The 26,806-nt window shown below is 36.0% G+C and overlaps 2 protein-coding genes, 1 non-coding gene and 1 pseudogene across 5 annotated transcripts in view; 2 read left to right on the forward strand and 2 right to left on the reverse strand.

The window, feature by feature from the left end:
- Orc3 (origin recognition complex subunit 3) overlaps positions 1-5,395 on the reverse strand; it is a 55,012-nt gene extending 49,617 nt beyond the window's left edge. For all 3 annotated transcript variants that reach the window (XM_076859936.2, XM_076859935.2, XM_076859934.2), the window contains exons 1-2: positions 5,316-5,395; positions 2,100-2,154 (exon numbers count right to left, since the gene is read on the reverse strand). In XM_076859936.2, coding sequence (XP_076716051.1) covers positions 2,100-2,154; positions 5,316-5,339 — 79 coding nt within the window. In that variant the 5' untranslated portion in view covers positions 5,340-5,395. The remainder of the gene's footprint in view (positions 1-2,099; positions 2,155-5,315) is intronic.
- A 109-nt stretch (positions 5,396-5,504) lies between these two features.
- The window catches only part of Rars2 (arginyl-tRNA synthetase 2, mitochondrial), a 66,566-nt gene continuing 45,264 nt past the window's right edge, over positions 5,505-26,806 (forward strand). The window contains exons 1-2 of the mRNA XM_076858435.2: positions 5,505-5,558; positions 25,217-25,290. Of these exons, the coding sequence (XP_076714550.1) occupies positions 5,523-5,558; positions 25,217-25,290 (110 nt within the window). The 5' untranslated portion in view covers positions 5,505-5,522. The remainder of the gene's footprint in view (positions 5,559-25,216; positions 25,291-26,806) is intronic.
- On the reverse strand, positions 20,154-21,566 carry LOC143401682 (small nuclear ribonucleoprotein E pseudogene; annotated as a pseudogene).
- On the forward strand, positions 25,410-25,516 carry LOC143402705 (U6 spliceosomal RNA). Its single transcript, XR_013091768.1, has one exon. It is a non-coding gene; the product is annotated as a U6 spliceosomal RNA (small nuclear RNA).

Genomic DNA, 26,806 nt, shown 5'->3' on the forward strand with positions numbered 1-26,806 from the left:
AAAAAAATTTTTTTTAGTTGTAAATAGACACAATATCTTTGTTGTTGTTGTTGTTCCTGGGGATTGAACCTAAAGACTTGTGCATACTAAGCAAGCACTCTACTGACTGAGCTATACCCCCAGCACTCCACAATATTTTTTTATGTAGTGCTGAGGATCGAACCTAGTGCCTCACACCTATGCAGCAAGTGCTTCTACCAATGAGCTACAGCCCCAGCCCCTCCTTTTATACTTTTGTAATCAACTCCTCCTACCTTATGAAGCCACCAAAACTTTTAAGAAAAATCTGGGTTTTGTTTCTTAGGTACTGGGGATTGAAGTCAGGGGCATTTAATCACTGAGCCATATCACCAGCCCTTTTCATATTTTATTTAGAGACAGGGTCTCAGTAAGTGGCTTAGGACCTTGTTAAGTTGCTGAGGCCACCTGTGAACACTGATCCTCCTACCTCCTGAGCCACAGGGATTACGGGCATGTGCCACAGTGTTCAGCTGGGTTTTTTTTTTTTTTTTCTTAATGTCTTTTTACCCACATGTGTTTCTAAGTGATTAAAATCTACTGCTTTAATAATATGACTATGTGAATCTGCGATTTAAATCCATCTGCTAAATAATTTATTAAATTCTAGTTGGAATAAAGAGTAACAACAACAGTACAAGACCCCCTCTGCATATGAGATAGAAAGCACAAACTGGTAGAAAGGGTAAAAACAAACAAACAAAAAAACAACATAAGAGGCAGCAACTCTGGGCCACCTAAAAATATTTAACAGATATTTTTGCAGTTTTTTCCCCTCCTTCAGGCTACTGAGGTCTGGGAGTCTCAGAACATGACTATAAGGTTGAGTTGGTGATGGTCCCTGATAATACAGATATTATTGTCTCACAAACTTCTGCATGTCAGTTTTTATAGGCATGAAAAGCGAACAGAAAAACTTCTTAATAAGCCAGTCTAGTCTTTCATTCTATAGACAAGAGACCTGGGGAAAGGCAAAAGAGCCATGAAAAGGTCATACAACTAGTTAGGGTCAGGACCATTCTCCAAGTTTCTTTAATTCTAGTCCCAGTTATTCCAAACCTTGTGCTTCCATAATCTGGCAGAATTACTGTAACAAATTCAGACCATGTTTTTTTGTTGTTTTTTTTTCCCCCTCAACATGTATTGGTGTGCACAACCCTTATCCCTGAATTAGAACATACAACATTCTTTTTAATACCCATGTAGTTACTAAGCCCTTTACTATGTGTTCCATACATGTGACTTTTCTTTCATCTTATCAAGTTTATTTATAAAATGAATCATGTCAAATTTTTAAGAATGTTCAAATTTAATTCAGAAATATTATATTTAATTCATATATTTAATTCAGAAATACTTTAATTCAGGAATAATTCCTATATAATTTTCACTAGAAAATGTAAATTTGGACTTTTTCTTTTGTTTGGTTTCCACATCATTTTATTTTCTATTATTTCTACTATCGTTAGACATCTATTGCTAATCAGCATTTATAATTGATTTGATTATTTAATTATTTAATCAAAGTCCAAAATATTTTCCTAGGATAAACTGATGCTCATTTTTCTTTCTTTCTTTTTTTTTGGTACCAGGGATTTTAAGCAAAGGGTACTTGACCACTAAGCCACATCCCCAGCCCTTTTTATTTTTTGAGATAGGGTCTTGCTAAATTGCTTATGGCCTCACTAAATAGTTGAGGCTGGTTTTGAACTTGTGATCTTTCTCTCTCAGCCTCCTGAACTGCTGGGATTACAGGCAAGCAGCTGGGATTATAGGCGTGGTAGCCTGGCTAATTTTCATTTCTGAAGTTGTGCATGAAGAAACAATGGCAGAGAAGTCATCAAGAGAAATGTATTTCACAGTTTGCCCTGTGAAGATATATTTACATTCCCTTTTAGATTAGAATGCTAGGGTGCATATTTATCTTTTGACAAATGCCTAGGAAAATAACCTTTACATTAATAGGCTAAGTCAGTCAAGCTTAGAAAAGAGAATTACTAAATTCAATTAGATTTAGTTCTTAAAGTTTAAAAAGACATGGAGGAAGAAAAACTAAGACATTTGATGTTAAGACACCTTACCTATTGGCACAGAGATCTTCCTTTTCTTGAAGTTTGGTTTAAACACAAAACAGCCCTTAAAAAAGAAAAAAGCATAAAGTCAATGTAGCCACAGAACTGACAAATCTGATTAACCAAATATTTTATGGCTTTTTTATAAAAGATGTTTATTTCAGGTTCTAAGAAATCACATCACGTCATTCTGAATTACAGAAGGAAAATCTTAAAACAACCATCCATTCCTTTATCCTTCTTCCTATGGAATGCTCTGGTAGATCTTTAGGTTTACTCTTTGGGACCTACTCTGATAGACAAAGGAAATAAAAGCTGATGAAACTGATTTCCAGAAAGTTTCCATTTTAATAAAATTTAAGACTATGTTGCTGGTGTCCTAAGTCACAGGGGCCTTATCTCAGGGAGTCCCAATATGTGAGGTCTGGTCACTTGCCCCAAAAATCAAACGGAAAAGGCAATAAAGAAGGAAAGGAATTTTATTTATTACAGCCATACTGGGAAGACAAGGGGAAGCAAGTAATCCTCTGCCAGGTCTTCTGGGGTACTAACATGAGCTTTAGGTTTAAACAGTAGACCGTATAAAAGAGTAAGTATGCACAGTTAAGCAGTCTTGGTTAAACTGTGATCTGGTTTGTCATTATCTCAGGTTCTGTGAAGTTCTGCTGACTCCAGGGAAGTCATTATTACTTGAGGAAGCAATTTGGTTTCCATTAAAAAATGACTGCTTCTATTCTGTAGGCAGACTTAGTTGCTGTCACAGGATAACTGGTTCTGCTTAGGGGGTGCAGTCACATTGTGGGACAATCTTCCTGAAATGTCCAACAATCGTAAAAATATCTTAGTCACTATTATCTTGGTGTCTTTAGTCTTGAAGAGGGCCAAGAGATTTTAGGCAAATTTAGGACTAACTGACCTTGTACTACCAGTTTTGGACACTCCTTAAGTGATTAACACATCTATACAGAGTTGAGTAGGAATATGACCAAAAGTTCAAGATTATAAAGGTGGCAGGCAGAAAAACAAAAGCAGTAATTCCTAACAATTTATCCTTTTAGTTACCCATCAGACACCTTCAGGCCCAACTGAAGAGTCAATGCTTTTAAGTAAAAGCATCTTCTAAGACCTTATTACAAGAGGAGAAATAACATTAAGATGAAGATCAAGAAAATTGAAAGTAGGGCTGGGGATGTAGCTCAGTGGCACAGTGCTTGCCTAGCACGTGCACAAGACCCTGTGTACAATAGTAGCACTTTACCATTCCAAAAGAAGTCCTTATTATTTAACTAAACTCTAAGTACTTAGAATTTTGACAAGCAAACAGAAAACTCTGACTACCATTTAATACTACAACTTTCTTCAACCAATAAAAGTCTTAATTTATCCACTAAAGTTTGACTCAAAACTAACCTTGTCTGTGAAACCTTTCCCAAGTCCCTAGTGAGAAATGTTCCTTTCCTTAGATCTCACAGTACTTTAACATCTTCATTTGGCTTTGTTTTGAATCACTTTCACTGTAAATCAATTATTTTGGGGTGTGTCTCTCCAAGTAAACAGTGAACACCTTCAGAATAAAGACTGTATTTTATTTATAATTATTTCCTCAATATTTAGAATAGTGCTAACATGTACATTAGGCAGTCAGTATTTAGAAGGAATGAATGTTTGCAAATTAATGTTCTTGGCAATTTCATAACTATATTCATTGGAATTATGTACCACTGGTCTAATGTAATAATATACTGATCCTAGTGTATCCTACCAATCCTAAAGTCACACTTTATAAATACCTTCTTAAAGATTTCATTTATATGGAAAATTTAAAAAAGAATAAAAGAAATTTACCTACAAAGTCATCTCAGGATAGTGTAAGAGATAACTGTGCAAAATATAAAGTGGCCATTTGGATTCCAGGTTCAAATTTAAAACTGTGCCCTATGTTCTTATTTTTGCAACTAGTGGAGCTATGTGAAATACACATATTTAGAAAAATCATATGGTATAATGACAAGCTTGTCATTTCATCCTTTCCATATGGACCTACAATACAGTAAAGGAAAGGTGCTCTTAAAGAAGCAAGATAGGAAGAGTACTTAGAATGGATACTAATATCAGGCAATGGTAGTAATATGGTTAATCACTTTGAACTGCTAGTAAAGTGATGGTGTTAGATACGAAGGAAGAAATCTAGAAGGAGGGCAACAGCCACAAAACATCATAAGGACAGAGAAGTGAAGGTACTTAGAGGTTAAAAAACAAAATGACAGAAACTTCATATATCTGTTCTGACATGGTAGCCATGGTCACATGCAGTTATTACGTGCTTGAAATGTGGCTAGTACAAATGAGAAACTGAATTTTTAAATTAAATATTACTTTAAATTTAAATTTAGCCACACGTGGCGAGTGAATACTTCACAGGACAATACAACTCCAGAATTTATCTTCTTGTCCACTACATTTTGACTTGCAAACCCTTACCATCTAGGTTTACCATATGAAGGAGGTCTATATGATCCCGCCCCCACACCTGCATTACTGTTCCAATCTCATTTTCCCTAATGTTCCTGCTTTCTCCAATTTTGATGACACTGACTTTGCAATTTCTTTACAATACTTTTTTTGCTGTCTATTCCCTGCCCTCCCTCCCCGACACCGCCAAAGAAACATGTTCTCTCTGTTCTCCTTCCTCAAAACCCATGCCTGACAAACTTCTAGTCATTTTTTTGTAGGTCTCAGCCAAAGTGTCAGTTTCTCCAAAAAGTCTTCGCCAACCCTTAACAATCTATATTAGGTTCTTCTCTCTCGTTCATTTCACTCAGAACTTTTTTTCTTTCACAAGTGATCATCATCCTGTTAGTGTCTCCCTTAAGTGCAGGAACAAGTCTAATTTGTTCATCTCTGTATCTCGGTACCTATCGGAGTGCTTTGGCGCAACAGTAAACATGAAGGAAAAAGTAGGGGTGAACGGGGCACATTCTCTGGGCATCCGACCTCCACGAATCAGGACTTAAAAGCCCACCCTGGCTGCACTGCAAGGCAGATCAGCGACCTCGTTCCCCAAAGTTGGCCTCAACTAAACCTGAGGCAAAGACGCCCGAACTGTCCGCCTCTCCCTCCCATGGAGCCAGGGAACAGAGAGGCCTGCATAACCTCCACTAAATCCCTTCTCCAAAGAGGAATGAGGCGGCGGTGAGGCCTGGGTGAGCACCCGCCCAGACGTACCTTGGACACGGAGGACGTGGCCATGGTCCTGCCGCCCGGCAGGTTGCGGATACACTCAGGATTTCCCGCGCGCCCTCGCGGCAGCAGGGCAAAGGTTAAAGGCGGGCCGTTCGGCTCCTTGATTAGCTGGCGTGGCCGTCCGGGGCTGGCTTCCGGCGTGCAGAGGCGGGGCGTTCAGAAAAGGGAGGAGCGAGGCCAGAGCCAGACATGGCGTGTGGCTTCCGCAGATCCATTGCCAGTCAGGTACGGATCCCCGAGCGGGCGGAACAGGGACTCCGCGAGGCGGGGGACCCCAAGCCCATTAGCAGCTGCGGCCGGTCACTTAGTGGGAGGGTCGGTTCCGCGAAACTCTGTTTCTGCAGCTTCGTTCCCTTTTCTCTCGAGGTGCAGAGGCGAGTCATGTGGAGGGTCGGGAATAAGGCAGAGATCGTTTTCTCAGGGTCAAAAGTAAACTTTGAAAGGTACTTGTTGCTAACCTCGCTCCTTTTCTTTTTATTTTTTAAATGTATTATTTAGTTGCTGATGAACTTTTATTTTATTTTTATATGGTGCTGAGGATTGAGCCCAGTTCCTGACACATGCTAGGCAAGTGCTTTACTACTGAGCTACAACCCCAGCCGCCCTCCCCCCGCCATTTCAATCCACGTTTTTCCATTTTTTACTTGGGTGATGCACTACCTGGATAGAATGTCTTTGGGCCATGATTAAACACCAAAGAAATGAATGCTCCACACACTTAGTGAAGTTGATAATGGATCTGAATTGCTATCAAAAGGATCTAGCATAAAAGCTTGTTGTTTCTCTTGCAGTTGTTAGGACAGTTTACCCTAGAAATATTTTGGTAAATCCCAAAAGTAAATGAGACTGTGCCTTTTTGATTTGGAGGCATTGATGAGTAAAAACTGCAGAATAAGTCTGGAATTTATTAAAAAGAAATTTTAAAATTCACTGGATACCTTTGCAATTTTGTTGCAAGGAAAGTTTCCATTGTGGCCTTGACAAATCCATTTCCTTTTTATTAATGACATATTTTGCCTGGTATATAATTTAGTTCAGCTCAGTTTTACTGTTTGTAGGCATTTTGGGGAAATCCTTCTGTTTTTGTCTTCAAGCTTATAGATGTACTGTTGTGTCCCTTGCGAGCTCCTCTAATACCACCTTTTAATAAGTCAAAGCTGAGTTTATTGCTTGCTAGGGTAAGGCAAAACACCACCTCATCAGACCTCTCCTAGTGCCTAAATTGGGAAAGCAAGATCAGTTTTATTGAGAATCTGATGTATGGGATAAGGCTGATCTTTCACCAGCAGAGTATGGGAGGGGATTGGGTCTGAAGGCTCAATTAGAACTGGATACTGATCTTGATAAAACAGTTTGTCATTGGTGGAAAGAGTAGGGCAAGGTGTGCAAGGGTTCTTACAACATAAAGATGCTTTCTATTAAAGAACTGAGATGTTCCATAAAGTTCCTGTGAACAATCAAGTTATTTAGGCAGCAGTCTCCAGAACTGTTACGTTATTCTGATGAAGATAAAAAAAAAAAAATAGTCATGTTAATGTAGAGAGTAAACTATCTCTGAGGTAGGTAGTTTGGGTCCTCAGTATTCAGTAGATGCTTTGTATTCTCAACCCACAGGTTAAAATAGTGCTATGATCAGAAACATAATTGTTTTTAGTTTTGCAAAGGTTGTATTCTTCCTCATAAAGAAGGTAAGATGGAGGAACAGGAACAAATAGTTATTAACGTACTTTGACTTTTTTAAGCCCATGGTAACCCTGTGGTGTAGTTTATATAATATTATGCAATTGAACACACTGAGATCTAGAGATATTAAGTAACCTACCCAAGGCCACATGGATAGTAAATTAAAGTGATTTTATGAACTGAAATCTGTCTAATTTGAAAACCATTTTTTTCTATAAATTGCTGTTTAGTTTGTGAAATCAAGATGCACAATCTAGTCACTAAAAAGAATTTGTGCAGGCTGGGGTTGTAGCTCAGTGGTAGAGCACTTGCCTACCATGTGTAAGGCACTGGGTTCAAGTCTCAGCACCATATATAATAAAATAAAAGTCCATTGACAACGAAAAAATATTTTAAAAAAGAATTTATGGATATATATGGCATCATAAATTAACCAAATATGTATTTATCTGAATATGGAGTATTTGAGGGATTGAGTAAAAGTTGAGGATAAATAAAAATGTGTGTACTTGTACAAATGAGGAGCTCTTTGCTAGTTTAGGAATGAAGGAAATATTATATGCGATGACACAACTATTCAATAGACTTTGAATAATGAGTCTAGAGTTTTCTAACAACTATCCCAAAGTTGAAAGTGAATGTTTTCTGCCCTAGAGTGGCTCCAGACCAGCTTGGGGAACAGGTGTGAACAGATAATTGCAGTGCACTCTGTAACCACTATATTAGAAACTTATGCAAAAGAGAACTTAAAGAAGAAGGCTTTACGTCAGGGGAGGCTTTGTGGAAAACAAGATGCTGGGGCTTCATCTTGTAGGGGGAATGAGTAGCAAGTGTGCCAAGTGAATAGGAGGTTGGCAAGGTGTAGGTGTTCGAAGAAGAGAGGGTGCAGATATACTGACATATGGAAAGCATGGTATATTCATGTAACCAGAGTATTTGGATATGACTAAAATTTAGATTATACTTCACCTCAGCAAGTTCTATTAGTTTTAACTTCGGAAATACATCTTGGAGCCAAACAGTCTTTCCCATTACTGCTTCTTCCTCTCCCTATCCCAAACCAAGCCACCGTTATCTACACTGACTTCTTATGGGTTTGTTTCTATTTATTCCTCCCTTTCATCCATTTTACATATATCAAAAAAGTGACTTTTAAAATGTAAATCAAATCATATTACTTATCCTTCTACATTTCACAAACTCTACACCAGAACTTAAACATCTTTTTAAATTCACGCCTTTCTATTCTTTCTGTAAGGTCTAACCAAAATGTTATTTTCTATCTCTTTAACCCACCAAGGTCTTTTCATTCTCATTGCATACATTATTCCCTGTGTCTAAAAGAAATGCACTTTGCATATGCCATAACCCATTATGCAAGATAAAGGTTTAACAAACAGTACTTATAATGTGTACGTGTTCACTTTTTTTACTTTATACTACTTCATTTTTCAAAAATGGTAGTTGGAACTCATTGGATTTATTCCCAGCTGATAACCTATAGTTTAAGAGTATATCCTCCAGTTCTCCGTCTCAGTCCCTTGTTTGCTTCTATAATAACATTATAAGTAATTATTTTGTTTTGATGTATATTTCCTCTATAATATTTTTTGAAGACAGAGAACACTTTTTATTCATTGTTATTTCCCCCACCTCAGCAAAGTGCCTGGAACATAGAAGATATACATACCTGAAGAATGATTATGAGAATATATATTGTGATATAATGTAAAAACTATAATTTCACTGTATGAGTTCATGATTTTAAAGTGAGATGACATGGTAATAGTGAAAAGAACTAAAATTCCAGCCCTATCACTTGGGTGACAAACTCTTGGCAAATTAACCTGTTGGTTGAAAGATGATGGTATGGATTCGAGTTTATGGATTATTACATAAAATTAATAGTTGTGGTGATATAAGTATTAGCTACTATTTATGGAATGCTTGTAACATGGAGTGTTTTGCATAACTTTAGGGCTATTGATAAGATTTAATGAAGTAGGGCAAGGTGGCACCCTCCCTAAAGCCAGCAGCTCAGGAAACAGCAGCAGGAGGCTTGCAAGTTCAAGGCCAACTTGGGCAATTTAGCAAGACCCTGTCAAAAAATAAAAATAAAAAAGGAGGGGAAACTAGAGATTTCAGCTCAGTTTTAGAGCATCTTTGGGTTCAATTCCCAGTGTACATAGGGGTGAAAAAAAGATAAAAGTTCTATTAAGATAATATTACAGAAAGTGTTTCGTGTCAAGAACTGAAGGGTCTGTGATTTTAACCTACATGTTAACCTACCATAGTTCAGAGATGGTGGCAGAAAACATGAGACTTTATTATTCATAGCAATAGCAATAGCTGGGGTATGAGCATTACTAAAGCTTTGGCATTAGTAAGTTTAAGTTCAGCTTGTTCTTTTATTAACCTTTAATTTTGAAGTAACTTCAAACTTACAGATAATAGTACTGAGATTTCCATATCCCCTAGATTAACTAGGTTGGCTGATTATTGACATTTCACATTTGCTTCATCATTCTGTCTAGATTATTTTTTCCTGTTTCATTTGAGAGTGGGATTCATATACATGCTCCTTTACCTCTTGATACATTATCATTTTTAAGAACAAATCTCATCTGACATATCATTAGTACAGTTATTAGATTCAGTGACATTGATATAAAACTTTAATCTTCAGTCTACATTGCAGTTTTGTTGATTTTTCAAGTGTAGTATTGCAAATTGCATTTAGTTGTCATGTAACTGGTACATTTTAAGTAGCCTAAGGTCTCTTCATTAACTTTTATCTCCATAATTTAATAAAGAAGATACACTGCTAACAAGCAAATGGGAATACAAGCCTCTTTGACTCTACTGACAGGTTTTATTAATCAGCTTTTAGGTGTGGCCTCAAGAAGCAATTAAATTTGATGATCAATTATTGTCATCTAGTTCTGAGGTGAAATTTTGGGAAGATATTCATCCACATTCAGGTCAGCAACAGAATTGACTGAATTATCTAGGTATATGATTTGAGTTGCTATGATTTCAATGAGCACCTCCCTCCCAAAGACCTATATGGAAAGGTTTGATTCCCCAGAGTGACAGTATTGGGAGATGCTGTGAATCTTTAGGAGGTAAGGTGTGGTAGGAGGTTGTTCGTTAGGTTATTGGAGGCTTATCCTCATAAGGGACTGTAGGACTGTAGGCAGTCCTCCCTCTCTTCCCATCCCTCAACCCCTTTCCTGGTGTGAGATATAAGCTTTTGTTCTATCCTCTGCTCCTACCATGATGTGTCCTCATCAGAGGCTTAAGTCGGTGAGCCACCCATCTTAGACTCAAACCTCCAGAACCATGATCCAAAATAATCTTTCTTACCCAAGTTACCTGTGTCAGATATTTTATTATCCTGATGTGAAACTAATACACTTACTCTCTTATAGCCCACTAGCATTCAGTTCTGCTTAAAATCACAAGTATGAAAGTGATGCTGTTTTTTTCATTTTAAGTAATTGGTGATAATTTGCCCTCCAAGTCCTTTGGGAAGTTTCCTTCTGAACCCTAAAGTTTGCTTGATTCTTGTTTGCGTCTTGGAACTATTCTAGGCCTTTTCCTAAGGAAAATTTTCTTCAAATTGGAAAGCAGATGTGCTGTTGTTGGCAAACGTACAGAGACCTCATTGTATAAGAGTCAGGGGTGAAGAATAACCAGGGGTAACGGACAATTTAATTATTTTACAATACGGAAGCGATGTCAGCTCTACCACTTTTAGCAATGTCTAATTGCTAACGAATGTGGATCTCTTTTTTCATCAACACTATTAAAGTTTGTGTGCAATTGCCATAGATTTTGATTCTAAACTCAGGAAGCTTAGCTCCTAACTCAATTTACACCTGTCTTGATCGAGACTGATTATTTGTTTGTATTCATCCTCAGTATTTAGGTACTAAAGATAGGAATTATGTTTGCTTGTGTGCCAGAGAAACAAGTAGTTTAGAACTGCCCCTAAGCTCATTAATGCTTTCATACTGGTTGCCCCTGGAGCTAAAGTTTCTATTGGAATCTCTGTTCTTAGGTTTCCAAATTTAAGGCTTAGAATTGTGCTTGGTATATTGCAAGCACTGAATACATATTAGTCATTATTATGTTGTGTATTAGAATCTCTGGTTTGAGGTTCTGAAACCAGATTAGTAGTTGTGAGTTTTCACTTTTAACATGCATTTAAGAAGTGCTCCCAGCTTTCAGCCTCAGGTTTGCTCCTCATTCAATCATGTTAAGTTCACTTCTCAAGGATTATGTCTAATATTTTGTATACTTTATTCTGTTAAAATTTTCAGCTTTACTGTTATAGTCTTCTTTTATTATTTTGCTTTCATTGAGTAACCTTTTGGCATATTCTTCTCTGTGAAACTTTTTTCTTTCATCAGTTTGAAGCACCAAGTAGTTAATGATGGGTAGATTCTTATACCTGGACTAAAGCCCAACGCCGGAAGAAACAGCTTTACCTGAAGAGGAGAAAAAAAACTCTGCAGCTAAGGAAACCCATAGGCCACATTCCCATCAGAGAAAGCTCTGAATGCAATCTGAGAGACAGTTAAAGTCTTATTATTTCCAGAATAATTCTGAACATATGAGAATATAAGTAAATTAAAAGCCATTCTCTCTGGCATTTGAGAACTTGATTGTGATTCTCAATTTCTTCCTCACCCCCCATTTAAGAGATACACCTCTAATTAAAAATATTTGCAGGGTCTGGGCATTGTTAAAATGAGAGTGTTATAGTTTGAATATGAGGTGTCCCCCCAAAACTCCTATATTGATGCAGGAATGTTTAGAGATGAAATGATTATATTTTGAGAGCTATAATTTACTTGGTGGATTAATCCATTTGATGGCTTAATAATTTGAACAAACAGTGGGTGGTAGTGGTAGGCAGGAGGGGCATGGCTAGGGGAAGTAGTTCACTGGAGGGCATGCCCTTGGGGATTATATCTTCTCTCCTTTGCTGCTACTCTCATTTCCTTTCTGGCAGTTAGGAGCTGAGCAGCTTTCCTCTGCCATTCTCTTCCACCATATTTCTGTTTCACCTCAGGCCCAGAGTAATGGAGTCAACCAGCCATGAACTGAACCTCTGAAACTGTGAGCTCAAAATAAGCTTTTTCTCCTTTAACTTCTTTTTGTCAGGTATTTTGGTCCCAGAACTGTAAAGCAGACTAACAAAAGAGAACTGATACTCTCTAAGCAATGATTCTCGAGCTTTGAATTCAGACTAGAATCACCCGAGAAGCATTTAAAACTACCTAAACTCAGGCCCTTTGACTGGGGTGGGATGGTGTTTTCATATTATCAGGTGATTCTGATATTCATCTAGGCTTGATAATGTCTACCCACAGGTGACCCAGAGGCAAAAAGGGGTAGTGCAGAAATCCCCATATGTTACTGCACATGAGAATCAGCTGAGGAACTTTTTTTTAAGTCTTCTGCCCAGATCACATCTCAAACTTATTAAATCAGAATATTTGCATGTGGGAGGAAGGCATTAGTGTTTTCTAAAGATCCCCAAGTCATTCCAAATTGCAGCAAAGTGTTATAACCACTGTGTAGTGATTAAGAATATTACCATGGAGCTGGGTATGGTGGCACAAGCCTGTAATCACAGTGCCTCGGGAGGCTGAGGCAGGGGGTTCGCAAGTTCAAAGCCAGCCTCAGCAATTTAGCAAAGTCCTAGGTAACTCAATGAGACCTTGTTGCTAAATAAAATATTTAAAAAGGACTGGGGATGTGGCTCAGAGGTTAAGTGTCCCTGGGTTCAATCCCATATATATATCTATGGAAGACTCCGTTGTATGATCCTTTTTTGATTTGTAAGTTCTCTGTATCTCATCTGTGAAATCTAGAAAATTATCTAGCTAACTTATAAGCTTGTCATAAGGATACAGCTAAATTATGCATATAGAATGTTTAGAATTGTATTTAGCCTATTGTATATATTCAGTAAATATTAGCCCTTCTTATATTAGAATCTGTGAGAACAGGGTGTTTTGAATCCCCCCTCCAGACTTTCTGGTGTATGGGATCTAACTTATCCATTATCCTAGATGACTGCAATTGCCCCACATAAACTTAAGCAAAAGCAGCATTTCTGCTTAATTTTCAATAGGAATTTCTTAAAAGTGCTTTTTTAGTTGTGGCTTCTTAGAGAAAAACTTATTGCTCATTTTTGCAAAAATGATGATTACTCATTGTGAAGAATTAAACAATGCAAAGAATTAAAACAAAAAACTACAGCCAGGTTCTTGTGAGTGCTAATGGTCTCACAAGGCATAAGGATCGTATTAGCCCAGGAGTTCAAGCCAGCCTGGGCAACTTAGTGAGATCTTGTTTCAAAAAAAAGAAACAAAACAACAACAAAAATATCCCAATTATAAGTAATCATCATCATGAATGTTGACTTTTTTTTAGGTATATTTCTATGCAGATATACAGCCAGAAAAAAAGGAAGATAGAAAGGAAGACTTGATGGACATACCTTTTATAAAAACTGGGTTATGTTGTAATGAGTTTTTATTTTTAGGGTTTCTTAAATTTTACAACAGAAAATGTCCAGCATTAAAGTATGATGTTATGATTCCTCATGTACTCGTTACTGAAATGCCATTTTAAATAACAATTATTAGTTTTGCTTTAAATGAAAAAGAAGCCAAAGTGCTATTTTTAAAATTTCAATATATTTGCTAAATGAGGTCTCTAATGATAAGGGATTGTGAAAGACATTTAATTTGGAGTGTGTTTTTAAAGGGTCTTGATTCAAATTTAGTATTAACCCCTGCCATGGGTGATGGGGACATTAGCAGTCACAGTTGGTTTAATAACTTTCCTCTACCTCTCTAATTTGCATTGGGTAACTTTCTTGCTCAAAATTTATAATATAGAGAGTCTATTTATTAACTGTATCTCTCCTACTTGTCTCTTGGTCATTTTATATTGAATTGAGTGAGGTGTTTACTGCCAGTCTTTTCCCCAGCATGTGGCCTACTTGAATTCTTTGCAAGCAGGCTTTTCAAGCAGGACTTGTGCTGCCTTTTCTTTAAAAAGAAATCTTGAGAGCTCAGACAAAATAATACTATGAGTATCAAAGGGAGGGTTTACCTTTAGAAATTACTTTTTAGACATAACATTAAAATAGATTATTAAATTATGTCAAAACTTCATTTTAGGAAAACAACAAAAGAATAATACCAGATTATTTAGTTCTGAATTTGAATTTTCTCTCCTGATACTGTAGAGGCAAATGCACAGAACCTCCCAGTCTTGTTAGTTTTCTAATTTTTATGTGTCAGCTAATTCATATTAAATGACATAACTGAGCAGATGAAAATATCGGTAATAAATTATTTGCTTTAATCAATCAGGATCTTTGTGATTAGGTAACATGACTACAGAATATATTTATTTTATTTACCATGGGGTTTTCTTGATAGGGTGCTTTATTTTTTAAGTTTAGTAACTTAACCAGCATACATTTCAGTGTTGAGTTTTCTCTATTATCTTTTCTTCGTGGTAATTTATTTTGATCTATAATTTGTTTTTTTAATAAAATATTTAATCATGGAGAAAAAATATAGTTAATTTCTATCTGCTTGCCACCCAACTTGAAAAATAAAATATTAAAAATACTGTTTAAGTTATCTGATACCCAACCCTAGTTGCAAACACTTTCCTCACATTAGAGGTAAGGTCTGTCCTGAAATTTGTGATTATAGGCTTGTGCGTAACACTCACTACCTATGAATATTTCCCTAAATAGTATTATTTTGCAAGTTACTACTATTATATAAATGATATCAAACTAATCTTTCTGAAGCTTGAAGTTTTTGGGTTGTTTGGATCAACTTTAAAAGATTCATCTGTAATAATGCAACCAGATCTACTTTAATTTTACTGCTAAATGGTATGTAATTGCAGTAATGTACCAAGATTTAGATTTGGTTCTTTATTTCAGGGAAGTTTTCCTTTTTATTGAATATTTTGCCTCATTGCCCATCACCTTGGTCATACCTCTGATTGCAGCTGCCATTTGTGTAAAGAGGTTCCATGTGTGCTCACACATTCACTTATTGCTAACAGTACTTCATTCTGCCTGAAGTTTGCTGGGCAAACTTAGGCTTATCTCCAGTATGGCACAGTTATTTTGGATAGCAATTCAAAAGGTGTTGTGTATAAAAATTTAGCCCCAATTGTCTATAGTAGTGACCTTGATGGCACAGTCTTACACTGTCTTTTGTCTTTTTCTTTTTCCTCTTCTCAGTCTATCCCTTTTTTATTCAGGAAGCAAGATAGATATAGATATACATATACATATATATCTATGAGTATGTTTGGTTTTTCTAATTTCATCTCTGTGACTTCTGAGATCAAGTGGGAAGTCCCACTAAATGAGGTTGCTGTATTTGACTTCAGAATCTTTTTTTTTTTTTTTTAAACTAGAGATTAAACCCAGGGGGCTTACCCACTGAGAGCCACATAAATTTATTTTTATTATTTTGAGACAGTCTTGCTAAGTTGCCAAGGCTAGCCTCGGACTTGCCATCCTCCTGCCTCAGCCTCCCAAGTGGCTAGAATTACAGGCATATGCTTCTGCCATGTGTGGCCCCTCAGAATATTTTGTTGTTGTTTTTTCTTCCCTTGACTATCACTTTCGAAACTTGTACTTTGGCCTTTGTCTCTTTGTCTTTTGGTTTGCAGCTGGAGAATCAATCTGCCTGCCTTTCTGTCTGCTTGCCTGCCAGTCTTTGTTCTTTTTTGTGGTTTAGAACAACAATTTTCTTAATTTTGAATTGTGTTGTCCCAAATTTTATTTTTCTGACCCCTTTAATGGCTACTCATTAAAACCTGAATTCTCTGATTATGTTAGTTCTTCTGTGTAATATTTTTTGTTTTTAATTATGAATATTCTCTTTGTGATTATGGTTATTAGTTTTATGGTGAAGGTTTGATAATTTAATTTAAGTTTTATCTTCCCATTTAATCTTTTTTCATTTTGTCTTTTAGTTCTCTTTTACCCTATTCATAATCTGAGTAAATTCCAAATCCTGAAGCATTTGTAAAGAATGTCTTTTGTTGGATTATATTTTTCTTCTGGACAGAGTTATTTGATCTCTTGTATGATGCATTCTTTGCATTTTGTCTTTCAGTTTGCCCTCCCTCCTCCTCCCTTTCTCTCCCTCAGTTTGTTTGCCTGTTTGTAATGCTTGATCTTTTTCTGTTGGTCATGCTTGACAGCTCTGCCCAACTTTGTATTTGTTTACCTATTTCATGAGTGACTTCTTCATTCCTTATACATTTGTTCTTTGCTCTCCTCACTTTTGTAGTTGTAAAAATATAAACTATAATTTTCTACTCTACTCTTCTTTTGTCTCTCTCTTCAGTAGGTCATAGTGACCTACATAGCATTCCTGAATTCTGACTGGGCATATTTAGTTTTTACTAACTAGCCCTGATGTTTCTCAGTGCTCCTAAAAAAAAAAAAAAAAAAAAAAAAAATCCCTCCTCTGATTCTTACTGTGTACACAGCATCATCTCAAAGTTTGCTGCCATAATTGGGAAGGCCTCTGTGTGTTACCCTAGAATCTTTTTTCTGGAAAGTGCCAGAATTCCCTTCCCTGTTTTATTCATTCTCTTCTGTAGCTTGGCAGCATCTCCCAGTCATAAGACAAATGGAATTCATTTGATTTGTTTCTCTCCAGATTTGAGTTATTAATGAAAATTATTATTTCATTTCTCTGACTTCTGATACATGAGGCCCAAGATAGGTAGCTCATCAAATAGTATTGCCCCATTCTGTGTCAAAATTGCAGAATCCTCCCTTGGCTTGCTAGCCCTTTTGAAGTTTTATGAATTTGGGCTGTTTATATTTTGTGTATTTGCTGCTGGAGAACCAAGCTACCTACTTATTCACTTTCTACCTTATTTCCTTTGTTCCTTTTATTTTTAATTTGATATTGGGTGAGAGACAATTATGTGAGTCACTACTTAATTTCAGAAGTCTTTCTTTGAATATTTTTTTAAATGTGGGCAAATATATATAACATAAAATTTACCATCGTAAGCATTTTCAAATGTATACTTCAGTGGCATTAAGTATGTTCACATTGTTGTACAACCATCACCACCATCTTTCTGCAGCCTTTCATCTTGAAAGGCTGAAATTCATACCCCTTAAATAATAATTCCCCATCTCCCCCCAAACCTTTCTCTTTCATTTTCTAACTAACATAATATAAGAATGTTTCCGTGCCGTTTGTAAAGCAACTGTTGACACTGTTATTTGAGTGTTTATTTATTCTTACAAGTAAAATAGCCTGGTTTTAGAATTACTTTTAGGAAAAGTTTGCTCCTGCTGACTTGCTGCATCTGTTATTAGGTAAAGTATGCCATGTATTTGATTTCTTTTGTACCTTGGTTGTCAAGAAGCAAAACAACTATCTTAAATAAACTAAAGTAGAATTTTATACTTTTATTTTTATATATTTGAGCTCCGTCAGCTTTTTTGAAGCAAATGAAATATAATAGAAGAATAGATGATTGTAAGTAGTTTTTAGTTTCTATTGGAAAGAGTTTGTTGTATTGTTTTGTGTTACATTTAAATGTAAACATTTTCTTTCTCTAAATTCACAAACTTGTCTGCTAAATGCTTTAAAATTGACCCATATCACTAAGTTTGGTTTTTAGTGGTTATATTTAAATGGGCAGAAATTCTTACACATCATAAATAAGTTTGGGAAATACATGCAGAAGGAATGAAACCTTTTAAAAATTTTTTAGTCAGTGAATTATAATTATACATATAGTGAGTTTCATTCTAACATATTCTTATGTGCACATAATTCAGTCAATTTCATTCCCTAATACTACCCATTTCAATCCCTTCTTCCTTACCTCTGATTCCCTACCACCTCCAGTCTACTGATCTCCCTTCTATTTTCATGAGATCCCTCCCACTCCACACACTTTTTTCCCTCTAGCCTCCACTTAGGAGAGAGAACATATGACCCTTGACATTCTGTCTTTTATTTCATTAATGTGATGTTCTCCAGTTCCATCCATTTTGACATTATTTCACTCTTTATGGCTAAATAAAACTCTACTGTGTGTGTGTGTGTGTGTGTGTGTGTGTGTGATATTTTCTTTATCGTTTCACCTAAGCTGTTTCTATAACTTAGTGTGAATTGTGGTGCTGTAACCATTGGTGTGCATGTATCCCTATGGTATGCTGACTTTAATTCTTTTGAATGAATACTAGAGTGGTATAGCTACATCATATGGCGGTTTCATTCCTAGGGGTATTTGGGGGTTTTTTGTTTGTTTGTTTGAGGCACCTCCATACTGACTTTTATAGTGATTATGTTAATTTAGAGTCTAACCAACAATGTATAAGTGCTTCTTTTCCCCACATCCTTGCCATCATTTATTATTTGTACTCTTGAAAACTGCCATTATAACTGGACTAAGACAAAATCTCAGTGTAGTTTTGACTTGTATTTCCCTGATTGCCATAGATGTTAAATGTTTTTCATGTATTTGTTGGTCACTTGTATTTCTTCTTTTGAGAAATGTCCATTTTATTCAATTGCCCATTTATGATGGGATTTTCTGTGTGTTTGTGTTCAATTTACTTTATGTATTCTGAATATTAATCCTATGTCAGCAGAATAGCTGGCAAAGACTTTCTCCCATTCTGTGACTCTTCACAATCTGAATTGTTTCCTTTGCTATATGGAAGCTTTTTAATATGATGCCATCTCATTTGTTAATATTTGGTTTTATTTCCTGAGCCTTAGAAGTCTTTTAAGGAAGTCATCGCCTTTGCCTATATGTTAGAGTATTTCCCCTGTTTTCTTGTGGCAGTTGCAAACTTTTCTGTCTGATTCCTTATGTTTGATCTATTTTGAGTTGAGTTTCGCTCAGGGTGAGAGAAAGAGATCTAGTTTTATTCTTCTACACATGGTTATCCAAGTTTTCCCAGCACCATTTGTTTAAAAGGCTATCTTTTCTCCAGAGTATGTTTTTGGCATTTTTGTTAAAGATCAGACAGATGACTGTATCTAAGTGGGTTTACCTCTGTTGTCTATTCCATACATTTATGAGTCTGGTTTTATGCCAGTATTATTGCTATTTTTGTCACTCTAAATCTTATAGTTGGAAATCAGGTATTATGATGCCACTGCATCATTCTAATTGCTTAGAATTGCTTTGGCTATTATGGGTATTTTAGTCTTTACATGAATTTTAGGACTTTTTTCTAGTTCTATAAAGAATGCCATTGATATTTTAATGGTGATTACATTGAATTTGTAGAACACTTTTAGTTATATGGACATTTTAACAATATTCTGCCTATCTGTAAACATGGGAGGTCTTCCCATTTTCCAATATTCTTCAACTTCTGTCTTTATTGTTGTATAATTTTCATTGTAGAGGTCTTCCACTTCCTTGGCTAGATTTATTCCTAGATATTTTGGTGGGTTTTGTTTTTTGGGGGCTGTTGTGAATGAAATAGTTTTCTCCATCTCCCACCTACCCCCAGCAGATTAATTATTGGTATATAGAAAAGTTATTAATGTTGAAGACTGGGTATATAGCTCAGTTGTTAGAGTGTTTGCCTAACATGCACAAGGCCCTGGGTTCAATCCCCAGCACCACCACCAAAAAAAAAAAAAGTTTTTGATATTGATGTTGTATCCAGCTGCTTCACTAAATTTATTTATCAGCTCTAGAATTCTTCTGATGGAGTTCTTTTTTTGGGGGGGGGGATCTTCTAAGATAGTATCTACAAACAATAATTTACTTCTTTCCTATTTTCATCCCTTTTGTCTAATTGCTCTGGCTAAACTTTGAAGTACTATATTGAATGGGAACGATGACATTGGACATCCTTGTTTTGTTCTGATTTTTTAGGAAATGCTGCTTTTTTTTTTAAGAAACAATGTAAATTTTTTAATAAAGAGCCTCACAGCATTTATTTATTTTCATCTGATATTAACATAAGAGCCATCAAAACAATGTGAACAAAATTTTTAAAACTATATTCCCAGCAAAGGACATCTGAAAAAAAAAATGTAGCTTTATTTGTAATTTCTCAGATCATTTCTAGTTGAAGACACTTTGTAGCAGAGTAATATTATTTACTTTTAGCATCATCTGACCCAGTTGTTTCCTTGAATTTGTTTTAGAATGAATCTCTTCTGCATCATCTAATACAAGGTTCGTGTAGTTATCAAAACCAATAATACTGCAATCTGTTCACATTTTCACTTGCTCATAGAGTCACATCTGCATCCGGGATCTGTTTTGCAAGTTTCTGAGATGAGGTTGATAGGCTGCACCATCACCTTCTAGACCTTCTGGCCTTGGCCACAGTACACTATGATGGAATCTCACAAAGACCACACCAACCAGCATGTTAGAAATGCTGTTATTCTTCACTTAATATGATTATGTTTGTGTTGGGTTTGCTATATATACATTAAATTTATGATGTCAGTGTGAGTTTCTTCTGTCACCAGTTTCTTTATTGTTTTTAATTTTAAAATGCAAGAATGATAAATTTTGTCAAAGATTTGTCTTTTTTTTTAGTCTGTTGAGGTGATCATGTATTTTTGTTGAATTCTATTTATATGATGAATTGTGTTCATTGATTTGTGTGTGTTGAATCATCCTTGTATTCTTGAAATGGAACGATGCATTTTTTAATACAGATTGCTAAAGACTTGTGCATCTGAGTTCATCAGGAATAGTGATCTGTAATTTTCTTGATGTGTCCTTATATAGTTTTTAATATTTATTTTTTAGTTTTCGGTGGAGGACACAACATCTTTGTTTGTATGTGGTGCTGAGGATTGAACCCCGGGCCACACGCATGCCAGGCGAGCGCGCTACCACTTGAGCCACATCCCCAACCCTGTTTGTTTTTTTTGATACCGGGAATTGAACTCAGGGGCACTCAACCACTGAGCCACATCCGCAGCCCTATTTTGTATTTTATTTAGAGACAGGACCTCACAGAGTTGCTTAGTGTCTTGCTAAGCTGTGGAGGCTGGCTTTGAACTGGCAATCCTCCTGTCTCAGCCTCCTGAGCCACTGGTATTACAGGCGTGCACTTCTGCACCCAGCTTCAACTGAATTTTTTATTTGACTTATTGTATGTCATCTGCAGGATTTCTGTTTGATTCTTTTTCAGACTCTATTGAAATGCTCTTTCACATCCTGTATATATTTTTTTAATTTATTGATCATTTTAACAATCAACTATTTGAATTCTTTGGGATTTGATCCACATTTGTATCTGGGGATATAGTTATTGGGGGGTTACAAACTTTTGGAGGCTTCTTGTTGGTCTGTTTCCTCATATTTTCTGAGGTCCCGTATTTGTGCATCTATTGGGATGGCTTTTTCTTCCTCTTTTATGTGGGGGTCTATTGGAGATTATTTTTGCTTCAATCAGTCTAACCAAAGTATTAATTTACCTCCAGAACTTCTTTGAGAGTAGCTGCCAGTAACCATGGTAATTTTAGAGCAATGGTTAAAGTTATAACTCGGGCTGGGATTGTGGCTCAGCGGTAAAGTGCTTGCCTAGCACGTGTAAGGCCCTGGGTTCGATCCTCAGCACCACATAAAAAAATAAGTAAATAAAACAAAGGTTTGTGTCCAACTACAACTAAAAAACATAAATATTTTTTAAAAAATTTATAACTCAGAATCTCTACATGTCTATTAACTAATGTGAAATGTGGGTGATAAATAATATGGAATAGGCTGAAAAATTAGACATTAATGATAGTATACTAAATTGAATTGGAAGAAGGTATAGGAAATAAAGAAAGTAGAAATAAGAAAGAAAAGAATGGGGGAGGGAAGGAAGACAAGTTAAAAGGGGAAGAGTAAAAAAGATGAAGGAGAGGGTAAAGGAATGGAAATAGAAGAGAAAAAAGATTAAAAGAAGATCCAGTTAATTGACAAAATATATCAAATTAGAACTCTGCACAAACACAAAATATGGAGAGAAACTAAGAATTCATTAATATCAAACAGTTAACTTCTTCTTGCTGAGGTTTTTTTTTAATGTCTTTCTAAGTCATCAGTGAACCTTTATTTTATTTATTATTTATATGTGGTGCTGAGAATTAATTCCAGTGCCTCACACATTCTAAGCAAGTGCTCTACTACTGAGCCATAACCCAGCCCTGAGGTTTCTTTTTAAATAGAGGCTTTTTTTTTCTGTGATTTTGATTTTAGACTCTCTCATCTGAGAATCACCCTTCATTCTTATCTGCTCTGCAGACTGACTGAGTGGCCACCCTAAATTTCTCCCTAGTCTGTAGTACAGTCTCACTTATATGTTCAGACTGCCCCATGGTGTGGGCACCTACTGATCCGGTGAAAAGCAGAGTTTAAGTAACTGGTGTTGGGTATTCAAAAAGCCTATACCAAGAACAAGATGAAAAAAGAAATTGTGAAACATGAAAATATGAAGTTAAGGGACTGGGGTTGTAACTCGGTGATAGAGCGCTTGCCTTCCATGCGTGAGGCACTGGGTTCAATCCTCAGCATCACATAAAAATAAATAAATATAATAAAGTTATTGTGTTCATCTACAACCAAAAAAATTTAAAAAAAAAAAGAAAGAAAGAAAAAATACGAGGTAAACTTCCAGGATTCCTAGTCTATCACTTAGGAAGTCCAGAATAGTCTTTTTTAAGCTGTCACTTATTCCCTACTTCAACTGTTTCTTCTGGGGAGCAGTGGAGCATCCTCCCTGTGCCAGATTAGCTTGCCATTTCTGATGTTTTCTACTCAGATTGCAAACTTTTTGAACAGCATGGTTTTTCTTTAAACCTAGTGGGAAAATGTCTTTTGACTCTGACAGGTGCTTCCCTTCCCCCACTGAGCCACAGCACACCTGACACTGCCACCATCTCTTGCTTTTATTGTCTTTCTATTGTAGAAGCTAATATTTTTGGTTTTAACCTAATTGCTAGGTCACTGAGTTGCCTACCAGTGTTTTCCCACAATCTTTCTGCCATAGTTCGCTACTGCAAAACTGCTATTGTAATTCATTCTTGTGGAGCTGCTATGATATTGTGGGTTTCTCTGATTCACATTTTCCCTCCGATAGCTAAACTAAAACCTTTTAAGAAGAAAAAAATTTTGAGTGTTTATTTCCTAAGTATTTTTCTTAATATTCATAAGAGCCCTAGTTTATTATTTAATAAACTTATTATTCCCATATTTCAGTTATGAAAAGTAAAGCACATTTTTATAAAATGACTGTCCCACAACCTCATAGCTAATGAACATGGAATTGGATTTGCATCTTTTGTTTTTTTCTAAAATATTTTATTAGAACCTTTGTTACGGATACATCTTTATTGGCAGGAACATTTTTATAGTATCAACATGAACTTACAGCCTTTATTCTACAAATAAGAAATATTTGCTTTAGAAATATTTATCCTCTTTTGGGAATATATCATATGGAATTAACTCTTTGAGGCAATAAAGTAATTAACGTCCAAAAGACTAGAAATTAAAAAATAAAAACTTCACCTGGAGATTTAAGTTTAAAAATCAGTACATAGTAGATCAACAGAAATATACAGATTATCATAAAGATAAATGATAGCTCCAGGAATGAAGGTTTTGATCATTTTAAAATATATTTGTGAAATTCAATAAATTGTTCCCGTTAAATATTATTACTTATCAGGTGACAGTGGTTTAATTTTATTATTCTGAATAGTTACAGGCCCCTCTGAAGATTTCTTTTTAAGAACTTCACATTCTTTTCCTATTTTCCTCATCACTCTTTTCCTTCTCCCAACTCTATAACCATTATTGGACTGTTGCAGAGACAAGAGGAGATCGAGGAGATGGAGAAGAAAGATGATGACAGTTATAAATCCATTATAAGTTCCTTTTGGCTGTGCTTCTATTCTACTATTTTGTTTTTATGCATTTTTTTACTGGGGACCTACACAGCTGAACCTGAGAAACTGGTGAGGGGTGATAGGGAATTAAGAAAAACACACACACAGAGATATTAAGATAAAAGGCTGGGATCAGATGTAGCACTGCTCTCTGATGGAAAAGCAGTGACTGAAGAGTTGGCCCAGCAAGTTTATTTATATAGGATTTCATAATCAAGTAATGGACTATATAGGCATGGTTCTTTGTAAGCTAGAAAGTTACAGGGCTAAAAACATTCTTGTAGCTATTTCACTGTTGAAGTATTTGGTGGAGCTTCCTGCAGGACTCAAGAAGCCCATTGTCTAAAGTTACTGTTAAGTGGGCAGGCTCAGAAGTAGCATTGCTGGTGAAACATAGGAGTTGTCTTGTCATGCTCAGAATTCCTCTCTCCCTCTTTCCCTGGGAGTTATGTGCCTGTGATCAAGGTTGAGACTCTTGAACAGAGCCTCTTTGGGCCGAGCATCACCATAGCAACTGGGCATCGTGAAACCTTGCATAGAAACATTTCCAGGCAATAGACTCACCACAGCCACGAAGCAATCAGGTATCCCCAATCTCAAGTCACTGCACTCCACAATATACATTATGAATGTATATGGCATAGGGGTTGAGTTGGAGTTGAATGTAAGTTCTGGTTTTAGATGTCCTATGTTAACATCCTAGCTTTTTCAATTAGGTAAGTTACATTAATGCTCTGTACTTCAGTTTCATCATTCATGAAGTGAAGGCTAAAATAGCATGAAAGTTCACTGCTATATCCCCAACACCTAGAACAGTGCCTGGCATACAGTAGCCACTCAATAAATAATCTTTTAAATGAGAATAAGAAGTACTTCTGGGTCCTCAGTGGTTCATCTATACTTTTTCCTAAACTTTGTTTTAAATTTATAAAGACAAAATTCATCCTGAAATGAATTTGTTTACTACTTTATGGTCAAACCATCCCTTCACCCTCAACTCCTGCCAAACACAAATCTATTCTACAACCTTATAGTTTGAGTTTTCTAGAATGTCAAGTAAATAGAGTTATAAACTATATAATCTTTGGAATCTGGCTTCTTTTACTTAGCATAATGTCTATTTATGTTGGTGTGTCAGTTGTTTATTCTTTTTATTTTTAAGTAGTATTATGAATATGGAACAAATATTATCTATAGTCTTACCCTATTTTGTTCTTTTTGACTTAGCTTTCCAGAGTGCTGGATCTTCCACCAGAAAACTTGATCAAATCAATATCTGCAGTTCCAATTTCCAGAAAAGAGTTAAGTATAATTAATACATTTATAGCAATCTATAATGTTCTCAAACTTGTTGAATAAAAAATTGTTACTCTTCAATTTATGGAATAGTCTTTGAAGTGAATTATAAGATGTGATTCATGTGCTCGCTTCGGCAGCACATATACTAAAATTGGAACGATACAGAGAAGATTAGCATGGCCCCTGCGCAAGGATGACACGCAAATTCGTGAAGCGTTCCATATTTTAACAACCTAAACAGACCAATATCAAGGGAGGAAATAGAAGAAGCCATCAAAAGACTACCAACCAAGAAAAGCCCAGGACCGGATGGATATACAGCAGAGTTTTACAAAACATTTAAAGAGGAACTAATACCAATACTCCATAATCTATTTCAGGAGATAGAAAAAGAGGGAGAACTCCCAAATTCATTCTATGAGGCCAATATCACCCTGATTCCCAAACCAGAGAAGGACACCTCAAAGAAAGAAAACTACAGACCAATATCCCTAATGAATTTAGATGCAAAAATCCTCAATAAAATTCTGGCAAATCGTATACAAAAACATATCAAAAAGATTGTGCACCATGATCAAGTAGGATTCATCCCTGGGATGCAAGGCTGGTTCAATATACGGAAATCAATAAACGTTATTCACCACATCAATAGACTTAAAGATAAGAACCATATGATCATCTCGGTGGACGCAGAAAAAGCATTCGACAAAGTACAGCATCCCTTTATGTTCAAAACATTAGAAAAACTAGGGATAACAGGAACTTACCTCAAAATTATAAAAGCTATATATGCTAAGCCTCAGGCTAGCATCATTCTAAATGGGAAAAAACTGAAGGCATTCCCTCTAAAATCTGGAACAAGACAGGGATGCCCTCTCTCACCACTTCTATTCAATATAGTTCTCGAAACACTGGCCAGAGCAATTAGACAGACGAAAGAAATTAAAGGCATAAAAATAGGAAAAGAAGAACTTAAATTATCACTATTTGCGGATGATATGATCCTATACCTAGAAGACACAAAAGGGTCTACAAAGAAACTACTAGAGCTAATAAATGAATTCAGCAAAGTGGCTGGATATAAAATCAACACGCATAAATCAAAGGCATTCCTGTATATCAGCGACAAATCTTCTGAAATGGAAATGAGGACATCTACCCCATTCACAATATCCTCAAAAAAAATAAAATACTTGGGAATCAACCTAACAAAAGAGGTGAAAGATTTATACAATGAAAACTACAGAACCCTAAAGAGAGAAATAGAAGAAGATCTCAGAAGATGGAAAAATATACCCTGTTCATGGATAGGCAGAACTAACATCATCAAAATGGCAATATTACCAAAAGTTCTCTATAGGTTCAATGCAATGCCAATCAAAATCCCAACGGCATTTCTTGTAGAAATAGATAAAGCAATCATGAAATTCATATGGAAAAATAAAAGACCCAGAATAGCAAAAGCAATTCTAAGCAGGAAGTGTGAATCAGGAGGTGTTGCAATACCAGATTTCAAAC

Source organism: Callospermophilus lateralis, chromosome 6, assembly GCF_048772815.1.
Source record: "Callospermophilus lateralis isolate mCalLat2 chromosome 6, mCalLat2.hap1, whole genome shotgun sequence".
NCBI lineage: Eukaryota > Metazoa > Chordata > Mammalia > Rodentia > Sciuridae > Callospermophilus > Callospermophilus lateralis.